This window comes from Psittacula echo (genome assembly GCF_963264785.1).
Source record: "Psittacula echo genome assembly, chromosome: 1".
In the NCBI taxonomy this organism is placed as follows: Eukaryota; Metazoa; Chordata; class Aves; order Psittaciformes; family Psittacidae; genus Psittacula; species Psittacula echo.
Window position 1 is genome coordinate 79,053,531 of NC_137735.1, and position 22,724 is coordinate 79,076,254.

At 36.8% G+C, this 22,724-nt stretch overlaps 1 protein-coding gene across 18 annotated transcripts in view; it reads left to right on the top strand.

Annotated features, from left to right (window-relative positions):
- BLTP1 (bridge-like lipid transfer protein family member 1) overlaps positions 1–22,724 on the top strand; it is a 116,399-nt gene that overhangs the window by 7,621 nt on the left and 86,054 nt on the right. For 16 of the 18 annotated variants that reach the window (XR_013958351.1, XR_013958352.1, XM_080632924.1 and 13 more), the window contains exons 3-14: positions 1,375–1,504; positions 3,769–3,885; positions 5,719–5,797; positions 6,475–6,539; positions 9,953–10,139; positions 11,262–11,343; positions 11,869–12,062; positions 16,407–16,486; positions 17,580–17,730; positions 19,681–19,837; positions 20,044–20,122; positions 22,446–22,537. Coding sequence is in view for 16 of the 18 variants with exons in the window: in XM_080632924.1 (XP_080489050.1) it covers positions 1,375–1,504; positions 3,769–3,885; positions 5,719–5,797; positions 6,475–6,539; positions 9,953–10,139; positions 11,262–11,343; positions 11,869–12,062; positions 16,407–16,486; positions 17,580–17,730; positions 19,681–19,837; positions 20,044–20,122; positions 22,446–22,537 (1,413 nt within the window). In the remaining 2 variants the exon portion in view is untranslated. Of the gene's footprint in view, positions 1–1,374; positions 1,505–1,626; positions 1,726–3,768; positions 3,886–5,718; positions 5,798–6,474; positions 6,540–9,952; positions 10,140–11,088; positions 11,206–11,261; positions 11,344–11,868; positions 12,063–16,406; positions 16,487–17,579; positions 17,731–19,680; positions 19,838–20,043; positions 20,123–22,445; positions 22,538–22,724 lie in introns of those variants that run through there. The other 2 variants (XM_080632919.1, XM_080632923.1) reach the window with 2 other exon arrangements.

Genomic DNA, 22,724 nt, shown 5'->3' on the forward strand with positions numbered 1-22,724 from the left:
GAAGCGATGTCTGGGGTTGTTTCTGTTATTACTTTCATGTTTATTCCTCCCCATCCTATTCCTTCTTGAAGAAGAGGTAATGAACAAATTATTAGGATTTGTTCTTGGGACTGTGCTTGTATTTTAGTTCAAAACATAGGCTCTTAGCTGAAGGTGCTCTCCCTACATTTTTGATAAATACAGATTTATCAAAATGTAGGGGGAGAAAAAAGTGCATTAAAGGTGGGGGGTTTTGTCAACTTTTTCTCCCATATTTTCTTCTCAAGTTATAATAGTGAGAGGTAGTATGGATATTACAGGAGTAAATTGGTAGGTTTATTGCTAACACTTCTGAATACTGACAATTCCAAAGATGTTATGCTGCTCAAAACCTAAGGTATTGCCAACATTAATTTATTTTATGTTGTAGAGCTCTCGACGAAGAGCACTGGAGACTTCATAAAAAAAGGAAATAAAGTTTACTCTTTTTTTATGGGTAAAATATTGACAGGAAGGGAGGCAGCCCGGAGCTGGAAGGGATTAAAAAAAGAAGGTTGGGGTGAGGGACAGCAAGAGAAAGAAAGAGCAGACTTAATGCTTATGTTCCTGTGAGAAGGCTTTACAGGTTAGGTCTAGGGGAGAGGACTTCAAATGAAACTAATGCAAGTAAAAGACTGCTATGTAATTACAGATGTTACTGAGTTGAGCTACTCCCTGTTAATCACACTTAATTCATATAACCCAGTTGCAAGGTAGTTTATGGGTGATTTCAATAAGTGTGTAAGATCAGAAGGACTGGTTTTCTGCTGTCTGTACAATGTAGTCACTTTTATGGGATGATGCAAATCCATCCTGAAGCTGAAGAATTAATGGACACAGTGGATTAGGAGGTAACGGGAATTTTCCTTAGCTCCTGAAAATGTGCACTTTGGCCTTTCCTTGGGCAGGCATTCAGTCTCGTTTTGTCTTGTACTACCTTTTTGCATGTTAGAAAGCTTAATGCAGACTAATTTTTACTTATATGTTCAGCTACCTTTTGGCTCACTGCTACGATAAAACAGTTTTAGAAATTTGTTTGCTGTTACATGCTGTACAGAGCATTCAGGGTACTGAATTTAGAGAGCAGATTCTGGCATTCTGTTGATCTATAATCTGTTTTAGGGAGGAATGTGCCTGGAAACTCTGTTTCAGCAGGGGTGAGTGGAAGTGTTTCTGTAGCTCTAGAATAGAAGAAAGGGTAGCTGAGAATCACAAAGATGTTATTGAAGGAATAAACCAAGTAAATTCATATTTGTGTGAAACAGATCATTAGAAATTAACATGGTACATACACAATATTTTCCAAACTGTACTGTACTTGTTACTCATTTTGATTTTGGTTTTGTTTTTCTTTAGTTCTATAGGTGCAGGTGCAAAAACAGTTTAGCAATGGATCAAAGGAAAAATGATAGTTTTGTCCCAAGTATCACGCAGTTGGAAGACTTCCTAACAGAACATGACTCCAATGTTGTATGGCTGTTAGTAGGTAAGGACAACCTATTATGTTTTGGTTAAATGTTGGGATTTTTCATGTGTATGTGTACTTAGATACGTAGCAGTATCTAATTTCATACATCAGAATACTGAAAAAAGATTTTTGTCATACAGCTGTTGAGTGAAGTACGGTAATGAATGCTATTTAAGTAATTTGGAAAGAAAAAAGTGCAGAACTGTTTCCAATGCTAATTTTGCTGCAACACTTGGGAGGTAAGACTCATATTAAAGTCATATTTATTAACTGTCCCAGTTTCAAGCAGCCATTCCTCCTTTGCTGTTGTCTGCATGGCATCCTGTTATAAGAGAACAAAAAAGATGTTGATAGTTTCTTCTCCTGAATCAGTTATCAATCACTGTAAAAGAGGTGGTGAATTCTAGAAATGAACATGCTCTGCAAAGAGCTGATGCTCAATTCTAGAATAAGTTCTAAAGATCACTACAGTAAAACTTTCAAATGTATTTTCTGAAATACAGTTTCAGTGAAGAGGCTTTTAAAATCAAGAATATCATAATGAGATGAATAGAGTTTATGGGATCTGTCATTAATAGTAGAGATTGAATTCGGTAATTGAAACTGAAAGGTTACAATTAGTGGCAGAGCTGAGACTAGTAGTAAGGGCAGTGGATTAGGACTGTAGTGTCTGGAAACTGCATGAGTTTGCTGATTTTTCTCAGTACATGTTACCTTAAGAGGGTGCCTTCTTGGCTTTAAGTATCTAGAAGTTAAGTGTTTAGTTGAACTTTAATCACAAATGAAGTTTTATTGCTGGAATGAGATGCTTTGAGTCATTCCACCTTTCTCCCTATGAGGTAGAGGACCAGCAGTAAGCAGCTTACTCATCTGAAAGCGAGGGGAGGTAAACACTGTCCTTGGAGTGTGCCTTCACTGAATGCCAAGAGCAGTTTGTTTCCTGGGGTGTAGCTTTAACCCTCTATGCCCTGTGTAATCACCCACACAGATTTGATTTGTTTTACATGCCTAGCGTGTTTGAGCTACTTGAATTCTGGCCACCCTCGGTCCATTTTCCTGTAAGGAAAAGACGAAGTCCTGCAAATCTTTCTGTTCTATCTTCTCCTCATCTTTTATCAAAGCACAGGAGTTGTTACAAAGCAGTGGTGCATCCCACTGGAGAAAAAAAAAAAAAAACCACACAAAAAGACCCATATACGGACAGGTTGGTTTTGGATTTTGTGTGCATTTTTGAGTAACCTGAACTCTGTGCAGATGAAGGTGTCATACCCACATATCTTTCTGTACTTCAGGTTTCCCATAAAAGGCACAATAAATCTGTGGTTTTCAGTATGAAGTGTATACATAAATGAGAAACTTCTGTAACAAAGGTCAGTTAGTATAACAAATACTGATACCTCAAATTAAAAAAAAAAAAAAAAATTGCTTTCTTCTCTGTTCTGCTGTGGTTGAAACAAAATGGTAATTATCAATGAAATGAGTTAGAACTAGTCTATTCCCTGGCAGTCTTTTTCCTTTTGGGTTTGTCCTTCTGGAAGCTTTGAGAACCCTTGTAGTTAGAAATAGGTTACTAGCTCTTAATCAACTAAAGTAAAAATTGCTTTGAGGATTAGCAGACCTTTTTTTTTTTTTTTTTTTTCTTAAACATGTTTCTCGCTGGATTTCTATTTCCTTTTTTCCTGTCAGGTTCCATGTTTAAACTGCAGACAGATTTTTGCTAACCCCAGTACTGGTACATTTTTCTCAGGATACAGTGACTTAGGAAATGGTTTCAGATGTGATAATGTTGTTTCCTGTGCTAAGATATGAAAGACTAGAAACTTAAGTTACAGTTCATGGTGTGAAAAAGGAGTGTAGTATCACTTTTGGGGTGTTTTGTTTTGGGGTGTTTTGAAATAAATGACCAGGTGGGATGATGCATGTTATGATTCCGTCTATGAAATTTAACTACGTGGATGATAAGGGATGTAATGCAATATGTGGTGCCTTTTGCAGGTCCTCCAGAGGACAGGGTTTTTTTGTTTATACATTGGGGATTGTAAGAGCTGTGAAAAATCTGTATTTTTTTCTCAACTTCCCATTTTTCATTCTTTTTCTCCCCCATCTTTTCACGCAATTCTCACACCGTTTCTCTGAAAACACCCGCTAAAACATCCCATCAGTTTCAAATTTTCTGGAGATCAGGAAGAACACTGCTGTGCCTTATAGTCTTAGTAGGTAAGGCTTTTATCTAGGTCAGCATACTTAAAAAACTATTTTAATTAATTTTAATCTTTCAACAGCTACAATATTGTCTTGTGGATGGATTATCTACCTAACTTACTATAATTCCCGGAACATTGGACTCATTTTAACATTGGTTCTTAACAGATTATATAAACATGGCTACATCCATATTGGTAAGTTATAATTGCTGTAATGGCACTGTTTATCTGCTGCTTTTGATTGTACTTCAATTTGCTAAAAACTCAAAGTAAAATCAAAGTATTACTTTGTTATAGTAGTTTGAAAATGATCACCATTTATTTAAGAAGAAAAAAAGTTCAGTATCACGCTTTATTGCAGGATTCTTGGTGTAGGTAGAAAAACACCCCCTTTTTCATTGAAGTCTCTTATTATTTTATGTTAAAGTTCCTTTGAAAAGTTTTTTAATTTTAAGTCAAGTTTACTTTTTTTCTGTTTAGTCTGTATACTTTGTGTACTTAAAATCTGTTCATTTTCCATTACATCATTTTAAAAGCCCTGTAATTGTAATGGTCAGGTCCTGAAAGGAGATGATTGACCTCAGTCCTCCATGCAACCTGCCTGGTTCACTTTTGAATTTGGCTGATAATTTGGTGTTAAGAGGTGCAACTTCCCACTTCCCCACACCTTTGTTGCTGATTATATGGCATCTGAAGTGAGTGGCAATCATTGGAGTAGGCTCAGAGGGAAACAGTAGAGTCTTAAGCCTTGACTCCATGTTATGGCAGTGTCCTTGCTTTCTAATAAACTCTCAGAACAACCGATCATGTTAAATCCATACTGTGTAGAATTTATACTTGCTAGAGCATTTGCATCGAAATCCATTAACTTTTTTTTTTTTTTTTTTAAATATTGTAAAACATTTTTTAATAAAATGGGTCAGTACAAATCACTTGGGCACTCACCCAAATTACAGAAATATCTGATGCTGGGTCCCAAAAGGCTGTATCCTACAACCTTACTTGGTTCATACTTTTAATTTTTTTCACTTATTCTTCCATGCCTTCCTTTGTCTGCTTCCCTGAATAGCAATGACTTTTTCTGCAACTGTTGATTATAATTGTAGTGAAAACTTAAACCCAAAAAATCTCACTCACACTTGGCTGCCAAAGAGACCCATGCAATAATTTGCTTATGTTTCAAGAATTTGAGAAGTGTAGTCCAAATCATCTTAAAATCCAGCTTTTTGAACAGCAGTATAACTGAAATAGTTATTGGCTGCTAGAGTTGATCTATAGGCTTTTATGAAAATTTCTCAGTGAAATTGCTATTAAGTAAAGACTGCTGGACATAGCTGGCCAAATGTATGGTATTCTTTACAATCTTAATCAGGAAGAAGAGCATAACATTAATTAAATTCCATGATTTACAGTTTGGCTTCAATTGATCAGTGATTTGTTTTTTTTCCTGTTTTGTTTTGTTTTGTTTTTTTTTTAAATCATGGTTTGCTTAAGTTTCTGTGGGTGAAGTGAAAAGCATTAGGAAAAATACAGGCTATTGCATTACCTGCTGGTCTTTTCATGCTTATTAATTCTTTCTGCTGCAAACACAATTTATCATAATAATTGGACTGAAAATTTTATAGCCATTTAAAATATGAAAAATTATTTTGTCAGGAATCTTTATTTCTTTAATTATGGTCTTGCGTACAATGACTTGATAGTATAAATGTCCAAAATACCTTTCCTAGCTGTTTTCACAAGCTCCCAAGTCACCTGAAGGCTCCTGTGTGACTAGTGTGTTTCAGGGTGTTGGTTGTATTCTTGGGTGATGCCAAACCAGCACCTTTTAGAGCTCTGTACTTTTTGATTTGTATGTTCTGAATCTCTGACTTCCCTTCTCCTCTGAAAATCTGTGGTTTCAAAGGGAAAACTCAAGATACCTAGTAAACGCATTTCACATAATTGAATACTATATTCTTCCTGTTCAGAAAATAGAGCATTAACAGCTTCAAGCTAGTATCTGATAAACATTTCTTTTCATGCTAGGTTCCTTTTCATTCTCTGTGCTGTCTGGAAAAGTAATGGTTCGCGAAATCTATTTCATCACAGAAGACATGTCTATCAGGTACAGATTTCCAAGGGAGTCACTCTTCTAAAAAACGATTGCAAACACAGTAATTCTGTATGTCTAAATAATGCATGTCTAAATACTGTCTTACAAATGAGCAATAAATATGTTTATAAATGTTAAAAATAAACCAACTTTTTTAATGGCAGGTTTTAGACATTCTTAGATACTTGTTAGCTCATTTGCTGTTCGAGAATTACCAGTTGGAGGTGAGTACTGGATAAGATTCTAGTTGTCCTTAGTATTTGTAAAAGAAAACTTCCTTTCAAGTTTGAAGGAGAACTGTTTTATCATTAATGTCTTTCACTCTTGCATGCCTCTGCTCTTAAGTCTGGCAGATTCATTTTGGCCCAGGACTTGGCATTTATTTACTGGAATTCAGAATAATTTGTTTCATTAACCACACACTAGAAAATAGTTTGTAATTTTGATTCTTACTGCTGAATTAGGAAAGCCTTGAGAAGACAAAGGATAATGGGATTTATATAAGTTTCAGCTAATGCAGTAGCCATATAATATTATAATTTATGCTGTAATGCTTCATGCTTTAATATTGCTTGTATACTACTGCAACTGCAGATCTCTCCACTGCATAAGACAAGATGTTGTGCAGCTGCACGTAGAATTTTGGATGATTACTCTCTTAACCTTGCTTTTATCTAATTTGTTGTTAGAATTCAAGATGGGTTTATCATATTTCGCTGGTGGAAGATGTACAACCCTAAGCAGAAACAGCATGGTAGGTTTCCTGAAAAGGTTTCTAAGTTTAAGTTTATAAGTGGCTTATGGAAAAATACTTCCTTTGCACAGTCTCATGCATGTAATTGATTTGTTAATGTGTACCTGAAGTACATTAAATCATCAGAAAGTATGGTGTTTTTAACTAGTTAATCTGTGTTAGTACACAAGAATAAAACAATGAAATAAATGCTAGATACTTGAGGGACTTGGACCCTTCTTAAGGCAAACCGTTAACCTTAATAGTAGCCTTCATTAGCTGTGATTTAAGCATAATTGATTCTGTATTGAATTTATATCTATGGTAAATAAGAGACTTCATACGTTCTGGAAGTGATTTTAGTTTTCGAGTTTATCTTGTGCTTCGTGGGTATTTTAGCAGAAGCAGGGGATGTTCTTGTATGTATTTGTTAACATTGTATGCATTTGATAACATCGTGTCTTGATGACATCTGTGGTTATAGAAGTGGGGAAGTGTGAAAAATTCATTTATTTTTCTTACAGTCTCTGGCTGAAGAAGGAAAATTAACACAATACAATAGATTAATTGAAGCTGCAGAAAATACAAGTAGCCTAGTTATGTGTGCTTAGTTGTTTATAGGATCAAAATCTGGTTTAATAAGTCTCAGATCCTGCCTCTCTTCACTTTTGAAGCATTGCAGCTCCACTGAGGTTCAGAAATGGCATTACTAAGGCTCTGATGTGATAGGACACAATTCAAATTTTTTATACCATAAGAAGACTAATTCAAAAAGTGGAATCTAGCTTAGAGGTAATTAGATTTTTCCAACCACAAGTTATTGTCTAATAGGTTTTCATAGAATTTTCTTCATCTGCTAGTTAGAACGTATTTCTCTAGTGGCTCCCAGCATGAAAAAGTGAATTGAATTTAATGCAATAAAGACAGCTCTCTCTGTCTTTTATGGTTGTATTTTTGCTTGGCAGCAGTTTAAGGCGTTATCTTTTTCTGCTGACATTTAAGACTGCAAAATTAATGGACACCCATGTGGATAATACAAGTAACCAAGGAGGTCAGAAGTATATAGGTCTGACAACAGAGTAATGTGAATAAAATACTGTCTTAAATAATTACTCATTTTCCTAGGAAAACTAGCTTTGCTTACTTTACATTTTGATTATTTAGCAGAGATGCTTTCATTTTTAACCTTTAGGGAAAAATAAAATCCTCAATCTCCAAGCCAAACTTGGAGAACAGTTTCCTTCACTCTGGTGTATGTGATTTGCAAAATGCTTTATGGTATACTCTTCCTATTGAACTTCTGGTAGTCAATGTATGTTTATGATCAAAGGGTAGATTATAGTAATGAATGCTAGGAAGCACTACTATTAAACCTTTGTGTCAGAAAAAGGAAGTGTGAAAATGCTTTGCATTCTGGTTTAGGGTTGTTGGGGTTTTTTTGTTTGGTTGGTTTTCTTGTTTGTGTTTCTTTTTTTTTCTTTTCACATTTGTTCTAGAGCTATGAGAATTTTTTGGTTACCATTCTTCCAAGAATAAAACTAACCTATCAATTTTGATGCTTTGTCTACCTGACCACTAGAATTTGAAGTAAATGTTGCTGTAAGACTTGAGTTGCACTATAATTTAAGGATGCTTCTCATAAACACTTAATCGCAGTTCCTTGCAGAAAAGAAGGTTTGAACCACAAAAAGTTTGGATAATGATTAGTGATAACATGTAGTGAAGTTGCATTTTCTGCTGTGGGTTTTTTAAAAATTCCTTAGTTTGACCTGGCAAGTGCAATCTGTTTTTCATCACTTTTACATAGCCTATATATGTGCTTCTTTGAATCATTAACTGTATGGCATCCAGATGTGCTTGTATCTTTTTCTTTGATTTTTTTTTTGTTCTTTTTTTTTCAAAAGTGGCTAGGCAATCAAATTGTGTGGAGGTCAAATCTTACTTTTGTTACTAGGAAAAAGAGATAGTTGTCTCTTTAAATCCCCTTTAAATAAATGAATTACTACATATGATTTCATTTGGTCAATGAAGTCTAATACTTGCCTCCAGGAACTGAAAAATTACATTTATTTGTGCTCTTGATGATACTGAGATCTCCCAGGTGAACAATTGTGTATCCCTTTCTTTGCCCATGTCATCTTTTGCCTGTATCTTATTAATGCAAGTTAATATTGCCAACAAACAGATTTGATAGTGCTTTTATGAAAACAGGAAGGAACTGGAACTGGCTCATTAACTTTTCTCTGTCTCCTGTTCAAGAAAACTGTGATGCCATTGCTTTCTGGAGACTTCTGTATCATTATAAGAAAAGTAAAATGTATAGTAAATTTCTGCTAATTTAGATGTGAGGGGTAAAAGGTTAGTTGCTGATGTTGGGACAGTGTTGTACAGATGCATAACTCTGGGGGACAGATGAGTTTGTTAGCAAAGAGGGTGTATTTAGTAAAGCAGGTGTCTCTAAACTTTGGCTTTTGGGCAGCTGTGTTATGTCTCCTGACCCTGACCAGAACAGCAGCAGTGTTCACTTTGACTTTTTAATTTCTGGTGTCTGTGGGATATGTTGCCTTCAGTTTGCACTCCCTGAGTTACAGACTGGGGACTGCTGTAATAACCATTGATACTGCAGCTTCCTAAAGTCTGTTTGACTAAGAGAGATCAGATAAGGTTTTAAAACAGCTCAGGTCTCTCGAGTAAATGTGTAACAGGCACTCTTTCAATTAATTAGTTAATTAGGGAGAAATTGTGTGAGCTTTTTCCTCACATTAACTACATAATTAGGTAATACTAGCTAAGGCAAAAATATGTGAAAGTATGTCACAAACAGCTCTGTATGCAGTTAGCAGATGTTGAACTAGTTTTTAAGTATCAGAGAGTCAAGCTGATACTATAGTTAAAATTTTAAATCAGTTGAAAATGAATATGCTTCTTGTTAGTTGCATATATTCATGTTTTCTGTTTCTATATAAGAGAAATCTTCTTTCCAGTTCAGGCCTGCTGTACCACAGAGAAATTAAAAAAAAAGAAAGTTATTTGGGTTTTGACATTTAATTGGTTTAGCACTGGTATGTGTGCTAAAAAGCAGAAGTTGGCACCAAGGCTTCTGTGCTTTGCATCAGAGAGATTCTTGTTTGTTTTCATATGTGAAATTAAATAAACCTAATGTACCATTTTATGCAGCTCCTGCCTGGATTTATTTTTGGATTGTGACCTAAGGGTGACGTGCCTTTCAGGTTTTATATTTTGTATGTAACTGTCTTATTTGACAAGTTTGGAATGATGTAATTATGTTGTGGAGGTTTTACTGCTTTTTAATAGATACTTCAGCAACTGTTCATTGTAATCGTTTTTGCAAAATGTGCATATTTGGAAAACTGTAAATATTGTAAAGGAATGTTGGGATAGAATTGGAAACTCTTTTTCTACTATTTATTTAGATCCAAAGGCAGAAACACGACTGTATATTATGGTGAATGACTTTGAATTTCATGTGTACAACCGTTCTGAGCTTTATGGACAACTTCAAGAACTGTTTGGCTTGGATCCCATGATAATTCCAGCAAAGAAAGATGATGAAAAAGCACAAGTAAATGGGAGGCAGAGAGCACATACCAATCTTGAAAGGTAAATTATTATTCATTTTGCTATTTTGTTGAAGCTTTGTTCTGCAAACGGCTGAACTAATTAGGTAATGTTTTGTTAACATGTGCTCTGGAGGCCAAATGGTTGAAGCACATCTGAGAGAAATTGCTCTGACAAGCCTGACAGTCTGAATCTTTTGCCTTTCCTTGGACTTCCTAATTAAAGCCCACAACTAAACAAACCAAATATGTCTTGTTTAATGATCAGAGACAGGTTGAAAAATATATTTGAAGTACAATGTGGAGTGGGAGCATGTGTTGAAGAGGATTATGCTTGCAGAATAAGAATGGTATTGCTCAGTAGAAGTAATCACTGCTCAAGACATTGAGTAGACAAAATGTTAGGGTCCATATTGTGTTGGGAGGACTTACCGGTTTTTGAGCTTTAAACTGGGGCTGATTTCACAAATTGTCTTTTTTGGGGTGTGTGTTTGTGCGTAGCTATACAAGCTTTCTTTTCTTATTTTGTTCTTTTTGGAGTACCTCAGGAAACATGGTGTGGGTCTGTAAGGAGTTCTTCTACCCAGCTTACATGTAGTGAAGTCAGATTAGGCTCTCTCTGGGCAGAGTCACACCAGACTGATTTATAGGCAGGAGCAGAGCAGATCTGTTGAGACTGAGTCCTTCCAGTGCTGCTGGCCAAACCAGTACTTGTCACTAAATTCCATAGTGGGCAGCTGTGGGCGGTTGAGCCAGTTTCTCCATGTTTTTATCTTATGCCCTTACTGGCAAGCGCTGGAAGGACTTCTGTGGTTGGGGAGGACATGTCTTAGGAAGTGAAAAATCCCACACCTAAATAGCAATATTTAGAACAGACCAAGTTCCCTGAGGAAGATTTATTTAACTATTATTCTGTGTTAAATGTGGCATGCTTGTTTTCTACCTGTGTCAGCCCAGTGTAGCAGCACCCAACGCATGTATGCTTCCTGCTGTTGTTCCAGGCTCTGGTGGAGTCTGAAGTAGTCTGCCAGCAGGTCCCTTAGAGGAGGCATCTCTGTGTTAAGGAACATTCCCCAAGATCTGTGCATTGAAACCCCCTAGAATAAAAGGTTGGTAAATTCTTCTGCAGAAAAGGCAAAATAATAATACCCATTTTTTCCTGTAGTGTTAAAGTAAAAACAGAATCTCAAGACCCTTCTTCTTCATGGAGATCACTTATTCCTGTCATTAAAGTCAATGTGAGCACGGTAAGTGTAAAGACCCTGATAATGAAAATATTTAGCAGTATATGCTTAAAAATCAGGCTTGCCATTCATTTTTCTTACAGTGATTTCAATGATTTCTTGTAATGATTTCAAGAATATCACCCACTAATTAAGCTAGGCAATGGGTGTTGCACAATGTGTGATGTGTTTGTGGGCTTTTGGGAGGTGTTTGTGGTTTGGTTTTAATAGGGATATTTGACCACTTTCCTTAAAAGTTGATGTCCCACCTCCCCCCCCAAAAAAAAAAAAATCGCCCAGGAAAATTGTTATTGAAATGATAGGAGATAGATTATTGAGATTTTAATGTACAAGGTAGTAATTTTAGTTATGCACAAATTAGGGCCAGGATTTTTGTCCATGGTCTTTATTTGCATATTGCTGGTTATTTTATAATTTTTATATTTTTTGCTGGTTATTTTATAATAATTTGCATTATTATAGATAAACAAATACATATATTTAAAAGATCAGTGTATAACTAGTATTTGGGTTTTCTTTTGGATTTAGGGTCGCTTGGCATTTGGGAATCATTATCAGCCACAAACACTTTGTATTAACTTTGATGATGCTTTTTTGACATATACCACAAAACCACCTTCGAGCCACCTTGACCAGTTTATGCATATTGTGAAAGGAAAATTGGAAAATGTTAGAGTCATGCTGGTTCCAAGTCCAAGATACGTTGGCCTTCAAAATGATGAGTAAGTTTTGAGAACTTTTGCTTCCGTATTTTTTTATTATTTCTTTTAAAAAACAAAGAAAAGATTGTTGGTTGTAGTTCTGCTAATTTATTTTTCTTAGTGTGTTTAGACAGTTGGTGTTTTTAACACTGCAGGTTTTAAATGTCGGATCTTTGAAACTATTTATGGAGAAAAGTACTGGTTTTCTATCTCATTGTAGGTTTTGTTTGTTCTGCCTTGTGATTAATCATAAAATCACAGAATGTTTTTGGTTGGAAGGGGCCTTTAGGTGTCATCTAATCCACCCTCCCTGCAATGAGCAGGGATATCTTCAACTAGATCAGGTTGTTCAGAGCCCCATCCAACCTAACCTTGAATGTTACCAGGGATGGGGCATCCTGCATTCAACTTTTATTTTCCTTCACTCAGGTACCATAGCTGCACAGCTTTGACAGCACTAGATTTCTAGGATAAATGCAAGGTTTAAGGTGTTGACTTCTGTAGAGCTGATTCACATATGGTTAAATAAATATTTAATAAAAAAAAAAGGGCAAAAGCTGTGCCGTACTTATTATAGTAGAAATCACATTATCTTTTGAAGACAGATTGCTGACCGTTTTGCCTCTGTGTATTCTGCATAAGCATGGTTATGCAAATTTAACAAACTGAATAGTACTAAGTCAATCAAAAGAGAGGGTGCTTTCATTAAGTGATTTGACACTAGGATTCTTGTCTTACTACCATTTCACCACCAGTCATTTCTGTGCATACTATATTAACATCTCTGATTGATATGGTGTGAACAGAATGGCCAGAATTTACTGCATTATCTTACTTAATGCTTACAACATTATATATTCAACAGATAATTTGTGCAAAACTGCTGAATTTCAGTCTTTCACAGATGTTATTTGCTCAACAAAAAATAATCTATCCTTGGACAATTGTATGTTTGAGTTCATGTGAAATGATTATACCTATTTTATACCTCCTAAGCAACAATATTCAGAGAATTAATTATGATTTTTGGGAATAAACTATATGTTATTTGTCTGTACCTTAATTGGCTCTGTATGAGGCAAATACTGCTGTCTATGATATGTCTTTATATTTTTTCAAAGAACATTCTGTGGATGTTCTTTGAATCTTACTCTTCCAACATGATGACAAAGGAAATTTCTCCGAGTAATATTGAAAACAAACAAGATTAAAGCAAAATAGGATTAAGACACTCAAACTATTAGCTTTTTCTCCTGCTTCTGCTAAGTATTTTCTTTTTATGCTGTTACCATCCCTGCAGCTCCTGACGACTGAAGGATAGCATATGTGCAGAAAACATGCCCTAATTTACTGGGTAGATTCAACAAATGACCCAGTTCATTGGAAACAGGGAATGTTTGAATCTTTAGAGCGTGTCCTTTTATGCTGCTTTGGCTTAAAAAAATTAAGCTGGGTGTCTTAACTTTCAGAAATTCCTGCAGGCAATGCACATATAAAAACCAGCTAAGTGACTTGATGAAATTTGTAACAGATTGACTAATCAATACAAACATCAAAAAAAACCTTGAAAATTGTCATATTAATTTAATTAAGACAGACCTCTCAACACCTCCATCACTTTCTGCAAATAAATCCTCCAAAACCCAAGGGAAAAAAAAAAACTCTACTAGGAAAAACAGATAAAAGCAGAACAAGCTTGGAGAGCAATGACTAAGTCAGCAGGCTCAAAGCAGAAGCTTAGGGTGGATATTAGGAAATAATTTTTAATGACGAAAATCTCATTATCATTCATGATCATTATCTGATTTGCAAATGGCCTGTGGTGGGGTTTCTAGGGTTCTGCCAGCTAGATGTACACTGGAAGAATTGGAGGGCAAGGACTGAGAAAGATATTTAGCTACCATGTGGTGTTTTGATGGTGGGTTTTTTTTCTTCCTCTCCTTCCACTTCCATTAGTGTAAGATCTCATAGCTTTCCTCCAGAAAGTGGAGTATGGCAAAGGTGATGAGGATGACAGTAGTGGGCGTTTGACAAAAGGATTTGGCCATTCTTTCTGTCAGCAATTAAAGCTTTCCTCTAGATATTTCTCTCTTTCCTACAGCTAAGTGACAGTTTCTGTTAGGCTGTGGAGTTAAGTCCAGTTGTTCATCTTTAAGAAGACTTAGCTTTAAAACTCTTTGTTGAACTTCTACTTGAAGATAGTGTTTTAGATTAAAACAAAGTTATTAATTATTCTAAGTCAGACCTATGTAGTCTGTGCTACTAGAGAGGGTAATGCACTTATGTGAAATGGATATAGTATTCAGTATTTCACAGAACAAAACACACACCAGATAGGGCAGCAGGGACTGCGAAACCTTTGGCATCATAGACAGGCCAGCTTGCACAGAGGCTGCCTGACCTTCATGGAGAAATGCTGAGTTGCTGAAACAAGATGCAGCCTTTGCCCTACAGTGTGCCTCAGTGGGGGTATAGTCAGACAATGATAAATGGTTGTCCTGGCTAAGGAAGATAATGTCAGGCTCCTAAGTTTTGCAGCTGGTTATGTTGTGAGCTTCCTCTCTTTTGCATTACAAAGCAGAGAGGCTTCCTCTGAGACACTATTGGTGGTATGCTCAACTTGAGGGGCCAAAGTTACTAAGTCATGCTGTTGTGCCATGGTGTGCTATTCAGTCCTGTTAACCTGCGTGTGCCTATTGCGGAGTGTGGGCAGAATGAAGTGGGCTCTTCCCATGAACTACAATTTAGATCTCTGTAAATGCTTTCCCTCCCACTTCTGTAGCTGAATCACTAAACAATTTTTTTCACATCTTGCTCCGTTTGCATCTCATTGCATCTCAAGTTCATAAATCATCTTTTTCTACAAACGAAAAAAAAATTCTACTGAAACAATTCAATTTCAGGCAGAAAAAAAGAAGTAAGTGGGAAACCGGGAATGAATAGAAAGTACTTAATCTTTCACTGCTGTTACTCTCAAAGTAAAATTGATTTCAAGGTTCCTGCTCTGTTGCTTTTGAAGAACTTCTGCTGATACGTGAGCTCTGTCTGCTGTCTCCCATAATTTCAAAGCTTTTCGCATTTGGAAAGAGCTGTGGTAAAATAAGCAGCATTCTTCTAACGGGTCAGTCTTAGACCTTGTATTTCTGGCATTGGAGTTTTCTTTTTCTGCAAAGAACTGACAACTTAAAAAAGTGGCAAAAATGTCTTTCAGTAAAAATAGAACTTTCACATTATAATTATTATTACTATAAAATGTTATTATAAATTAACATGTAGCAACCCTATAAGAAGGGGATTGCAATATATTGATATAAAAGTGTTATGAGAAGTGTTTTCTGTCTTAGTTCTATCACTTAGATCCTTTTATATTGAGGGAAATGTTACTGAGGAAGAACAGGTTTTGTTTTTTTTTTTTTTTTAAGCTAATGGTCTAATTACTGAAGATGTCTTGTCCCTTTGGTTTAGAGTGCTATTTTAGAAAGAAAACAATTAGCAGCTGAAAGAACAATTTAGGACAAGGAGAAAAGAACTCTCAATGGAAAGAAACTTTGAAAGTAAAACTTTTGCAGTTGGGTGTGGTTTGTAGTACCTGAGAAATGTCTTTGTGAAGAGGAACCTGGTATCATTGTGCTCAAGTTAACTGAATTTTTCAGGTATTTCATGTAGCAATAATAATAATGTAATGATCAAATATTTTTTTCTCATCAGGGTAGATATAGCCTGGCAATATGACAGCTGCCTTTTTGCTAAGAGACTTGAAATCAGATAGACTTGAATATTCAGTGTTTGTTTTCAGAAGCTCATTTAGTCTGAGCTAGCAGATAGACTAGGAATTGCAACGTGATAGGGAGGGAAGGAGGAAAACTGAGGTTGTAACCTGCACTTCAAATTTAGCTTACTTAGGACAGACTGCAGTGTGTTTCAGGCACTTCAGTCTATTCTGTCGACCCTTCTGGTAGTGGGAAAAGACCAATGCCTGGCAGACAAGGTAAGGTAGCAAGACCTATGTAGATGTGTGGAGCTGGTGTCTTGGGATCACACCAAACTTGAATCTAGCCCACAGAATGTTTTTGGTAAGGTACCACATACACTGTATCCCCACTGTTGGCTTGCATGATACAGGTAACAGTTTTATTGATGATTCCATGGTTACATATGTACTACTAAGAAGCTACAATTGAGCATGACCTATGTAATCTCTTTCGTTATGCTTCATATAGAATCATAGAATAGTTAGGGTTGGAAAGGACCTTAAGATAATCTAATTCCAACCCTCCTCCCATGGGCATTTAAAATTACTTGAATTCATAAAGTTTAATCTCAGTGCATTTTTAATCTTTATTTTGCACTCTTTTCCATTTACAGACCACCGAGGCTGATGGGTGAAGGTTTTGTTGTAATGCAGTCCAATGATGTTGATATCTATTATTATATGGATGAACCAGGTACCTTCTGTTAGATACAAAGATAAAATTTTAAGGTGTATGAAGACTACATGTTTATTGTCTGGACTTGCTAGGCAATTTCTGCTTTTTTTTCAATGCTGAAAAATCTCTATGCTGAAAGAGTTATTGTAATGTTTCGGAGCCAATAAAAGTGTTAGTTATTTTTTCTGCAAATGAACTAAAATTCCACTGAAACAAAGGGGAAGAGAGTTCATGTGTTTCATATTTAGAAGGGAGTGAAATTTTGAGCTGTGTTCAACTTCTGAACTGTTTCGTGTAAAAGGTCTGCGGAATTTCATAGATGAAATAACTGGGTATGTAGAACCAATGTATTTATCAGCGAGTAGTTTTATATCATGTAGGTACTCTGTCAGCAATGCCTTCTGCAAGTCTGTATGCAACATGGAAGCAATTAAGCTTGGTATGTGTTCTTGAAACAAGTTGTGTTTTAAGCTGCAATCATAAATGATGTAGGTTTCCAAAAGTACTTCAGGCATGGGGATAATTTATAATTAACACTTACTGGAGGTTTTGGGAAATTTATTTGATGCATCCATTTCTGAATATTGTGGTGTTTGTCTTTTTCACTTTAAATCTGGTGTGTTATATTACCAATTTATTTTGCTGGAGTTCTTCCAGTTTGCAAAAGCTTTTGCTTGGACTCCGCTTAAAGTATTGCCTGAATCTTGAATAAAGGTAGCACATTCAATAATGATGCATACTGGTAGGATAGGTGACAATTTTGGAAACTTGGTTTATACGTAGGATTTGGAAGTAAATGTGGATGTAGGAAAGCTTACATTGGTGAAAAGCATATTTAAAAGACAAAACTGCTGTGTATGTCAGCATCTCCCTGACATCAGTGAGCAGTTCTTCAGGAAATCAGAACAATATTTGGTCCTGTTCTTCCTATGTTTACTTCCGTATACACTGGGAGTCTGCATTGAATTGTGGCTTGATATTTATATACTGTAGTGGTCCCAAATAAAACTGGCATAAGGACATATTAATTGTCATGTGCTTAGTAAACATTTTTCATGCTAATTTGAAACAGCTTCCTTTAATAGTCTGTTTATTATATTATGTAATATAGGTCTTGTACCAGAGGAGACGGAGGAAAGTAATGATGGAGAATCAAACAACGAAGACAGCAAGTTGCAGGATCTGCCACCATGTTGGGGTCTGGACATTGTTTGTGGAAAAGGAACAGACTTCAACTATGGACCTTGGGCTGATAGACAGAGGTATTACCATGATTTACATCTTTAATTTTACTCTTTAATATCTCTTATTGCTGAGAAAGCATTCTAAAGTTTCCAGTATGCAGTGGCTCAGACTTCTAATTTGTATGGGGCACACCAGGCAAAATAGAAGGAGTTTAGATTTAGTAAATTCATTGTTTATCTTGTTGGCCTTCCAAAGTTAGTATCACTCAGTGAATTTTTGTTATTAAATTAATAAATTATGCTCCTATTTTTTGTGAACAAACTAGTTTTACTATTTATCAAGTATTAGATACCTAAGTGTTTAACTTTATATTGGCTACTTTATATTTGAAAAGCTCCTATTAGCTCATGGATAGGAATACACTGTATATTGATGAGAAAATTTTATGGAAGTACAAATCTGGCTACAGAAATAATGAGGGGGAATTGTTTATCCCTGCTTTAGGAGAACCAAATTCTTGATGCAGTCTCAAAAGTATTTATTATCCAGGTATTTTAGTGACAGAATTTTAGGCCAGAGCTCTACTACTGGTCTTCACTTAGCCCTTGATGTTTTGCGCTCGATTATTTCTGGTGGAGACAATAAGATTGTTTAGAGAGTAGAGGACTATTGTAGAGGACTATTAAGTACAAGTGCTTTCCCTCTTTGCCCCTATTAATTACAGATTGATACTTCTTTTGGCCTCCATTAATTCTCCTGTGAAAATATTATGATTAACTGTCTCTTACAAGTGTGAGGATAGCAGACCACAGAGTAGTCATCAGATGCGACAGTATCTTGGAGAATTTAAGAGAAAACGCTGGTTTCCCGAACAGTCCTTTGCTAGGAACATTAAGTCAGTGAATCATTAATGATATTTTTAATACTCCCAAGAAAGCTCACTCTATGATGATGTGCTTTTTATAATTTTAACTGGCTATGCAGAATGTGGTTTATGCCTGTTCAGGGTGTGTAGAGTTTATAGATACATGCTTGGCGACATTTCCACATTGTGCTGTGGATAGAAGATAGAATTTTGGAAAGTGCCACAACATTTTAGAAGGACACACTGTAGTGTCCTGTGGACTTGGTAGTTCTGTGGACTTGGTACTCTCCATTCATATAAAAGCTTCCACAAATACTGATCTTTAACACAGGTAAAATCTTGGGTTTCCCCAGGATTTGGACAGTGTGTTGTGTGGTGTTTGGTGGGGTGGTGTTTTTTGGGTTGTGTTGCTCCCTTTCTTTTTTCCCTTAACCTTTTAGGCTGCTATAGTGATCAGATGCTGGGTGCAGGAAACTGCTACCCCCCTTAAAGACTTTCTTCCACCTCCTTCAGATCTATATAAGCTAGGCTATCTGTGCTTCCTCACTATGGCTTTCTTTTCATGTAGTTACATGTTCTGACACAAGTTTGCAGAAATGTAGGTTTCATGTCACTCTCATTCTGAGGCACTAAAGTTGTGTATTTTGTTTACTGCTGGGCATTAGGTCAACTATTTATGTACGAACCAAAGCATTTGGGGTTGGACTAGATGACCTTCAGAGGTCCCTTCCAACCCTAATAATTCTGTGATTCTGTAGCAATTCCATGATAAACAGATTACTTGCTACTATGTTTTTGTAGTAGGTTTGTAAACCAAAGATTAGGAATAAGAAGAAAGACATAGCTTGTTTGCCATCTGAATTAAAATATGTTTGTTGTGAATCATTTATGGTTTATCCATTCATGGCTTTTATCCAAAAGTCACTTCTTGTCATGGAAAATTTTGGAGATTTCAGTAATGAGTTGGAAGGCTTCTATGATTTTAAACAGACATTTGTTTCTTATCACATCCAGTGGTTGTGTAAAGACTCACCTAACTGGAAAATAAGTAAGTGACTCAAATAGATGCATAAATATGTATAAATACACATGTATTTCTTCTGTGAATAAAAACAGCAGTCTTGTTTTTGTGTGTTTGTTTTTTTTTCTTCCTCCCCACTAGGGATTGCTTGTGGAAGTTTTTCTTCCCACCAGACTACCAAGTTATGAAAGTCTCAGAAATTGCTCAGCCTGGGAAACCAAGACAGATTCTTGCTTTTGAACTGCGGATGAATATTATTGCAGATGCCACCATCGATTTACTTTTTACCAAAAATAGGGTAAATAATGAAAACACATCTAGAAAATAATTTGTCTATGTGATTATCACTCTGTGGTTGTTGGTTGTGTGTGTTTTTACTTGTCTCAGGTGTTTATTACAGAGGTACGGTTCTAAAAGCTAGGTGACTTGTCTTTCAGTCAGAGGCAGAAAGTACATTGATGCCTAGAAATAATGTTTGGACTGTTTTTCTTTCTTGCAATACAGGAAACTAATGCTGTACATGTAAATGTTGGTGCAGGATCATATTTGGAAATAAATATTCCCATGACAGTAGGTGAAAATGGTGAGTTAGTGTTAAGATTAATTTGTTTTCATAATGTTTTTTTTCTGAACAGTTATCTTAATGACTGTGTGTGTCAACGTTTTACAGTGTTTTCCTTCAAGACTGTGAGATGTGTATTCTTACATAAAAGAGCAAAAAGTATTTCCTTATACATTTAATTGCAAGATATTAAAGTATGTACATACTTAAATAGTTACCTTCATGTTTTGTTTGTGTTAGGAACACAAATTCCTTAACTACTAGACAGTGGGATCAGTTAAGCAATCTGGACATCTATAAATCGATGGGTCCGGATGGAATACACCCATGGGTGCGGAGGGAGCTGGCGGAGATCATTGCTAGGCCTCTCTCCATCATCTTTAGTAAGTCGTGGGAAACAGGAGAGGTGCCTGAGGATTGGAGGATGGCAAATGTCACACCAGTCTATAAGAAGGGCAAGAAGGAGGACCTGGGTAATTATAGACTGATCAGCCTTACCTCCATCCCTGGAAAGGTGATGGAACAACTTATTCTTGACACCATCTCTAGACATATCAAGGATGAGGGGGTCACTAAGAGTAGCCAACATGGTTTTACCAAGGGGAAGTCATGTTTGACCAACCTTATAGCCTTCTATGAGGAAGTAATTAGGTGGATGGATGATGGTAGAGCGGTAAATGTGGTTTTTCTTGATTTCAGTAAGGCATCTGATACTGTCTCCCACAGCATTCTCATAGATAAGCTAAGGAAGTGTGGGCTTGATGATCAGGTAGTGAGGTGGATCAAGAACTGGTTGAAAGGAAGAAGGCAGAGAGTTGTGGTCAATGGGGCAGAATCTAGCTGGAGGTCTGTGACTAGTGGAGTCCCTCAGGGGTCGGTGCTGGGACCAGTGCTGTTTAATATTTTCATCAACGACCTGGATGAGGGAACTGAATGTACCCTCAGCAAGTTCGCTGATGACACTAAACTGGGAGGAGTGGCTGACACACCAGAAGGCTGTGTTGCCATTCAGCGAGACCTGGACAGGCTGGAGAGTTGGGCGGGGAGAAACCTGATGAAATTCAACAAGGGCAAGTGTAGAGTCTTGCATCTGGGGAGGAACAACCCCATGTACCAGTACAGATTGGGGGTTGACCTGCTGGAAAGTAGTGAAGGGGAAAGGGCCCTGGGGGTCCTGGTGGATAGGAGGATGACCATGAGCCAGCAATGTGCCCTTGTGGCCAAGGAGGCCAATGGCATCCTAGGGTGCATTAGAAAGGGTGTGGTTAGTAGGTCAGGAGAGGTTCTCCTCCTCCTCTACTCTGCCTTGGTGAGGCCTCATCTGGAATATTGTGTCCAGCTCTGGGCCCCTCAGTTCAAGAAGGACAGGGAATTGCTTGAAAGAGTCCAGCGCAGAGCCGCAAAGATGATTAAGGGAGTGGAACATCTCCCTTATGAGGAGAGGCTGAGGGAGCTGGGTCTCTTTAGCTTGGAGAAGAGGAGACTGAGGGGTGACCTCATCAATGTTTACAAATATGTAAAGGGTGAGTGTCAGGATGATGGAGCTAGGCTTTTCTCAGTGATGTCCAGTGATAGGGCAAGGGGTAATGGGTGTAAACTGGAGCATAAGAGGTTCCATGTGAACATCAGGAAAAACGTCTTTACTGTGAGAGTGACAGAGCACTGGAACAGGTTGCCCAGGGGGGTTGTGGAGTCTCCTACGTTGGAGATATTCAAGGCCCGGCTGGACAAGTTCCTGTGTGATGTACTCTAGATTACCCTGCTCTTGCAGGGGGGTTGGACTAGGTGATCTTTTGAGGTCCCTTCCAACCCTTGGGTTTCTGTGATTCTGTGATCTGTTGAAGCGGATGACTTTGTCGGCTCAAAGCAGGAAGACTTCTTCAGTAGGATTAGTGTAGTAGTTGAATCATGCTGAGATATGTTCTGAAAAATAGTAGTAGTTAATTTAAACAAAATTAATTCTAAAATCCAAGGTGGAGATCAATGTAAAGTTATATGTTTGTTACCTGTATTTACTCGTCTTGTTGGCTGGTTTGAAGACCTTTGCTGAATTGTTTGTTCTCTTGATTCCTTCTGGCATTTTGAGTTTTGTTCTGTAACTTAAACCAAGATCTCCAGAAACCGAGCATTTCCAGACCCAGAAAGAAGAATTCTGTCACCTCTGCTATGTGAAGGCAGAACATGTTAGGTTTTTTGTTGACAAACAGTAGATGGTAGAATTATTATAGTACCAATTTCTATTATTGATTGTTAGTGGAATGGTGAAATTGCTGGTGAGAATTATGTAAATATTTGTATAGCTCTTATGTGTGAATGACTATGTTTTATATCTTCTGCGTGCTAGGCTATTCACCTACAATTAAAGGGCAGCTTCTACATGTTGACGCCACTAGCAGTATGCAGTACCGGACTCTCTTAGAAGCTGAAATGCTAGCTGTAAGTTTGTGTTAATAAGCACAAAGCTTCAGTCTCTAGAGGATTTTTAATAAAAGAACACATTTATTTGTCTGTGGAGCAGTTCTTTAGATTCTTAAATGGTACAGAAATATGCCTTTTGAACGTATTTTGCAAAACCTTACTATGTAAGAAACATATGTACACATGACTACGCACTTGTGTAACT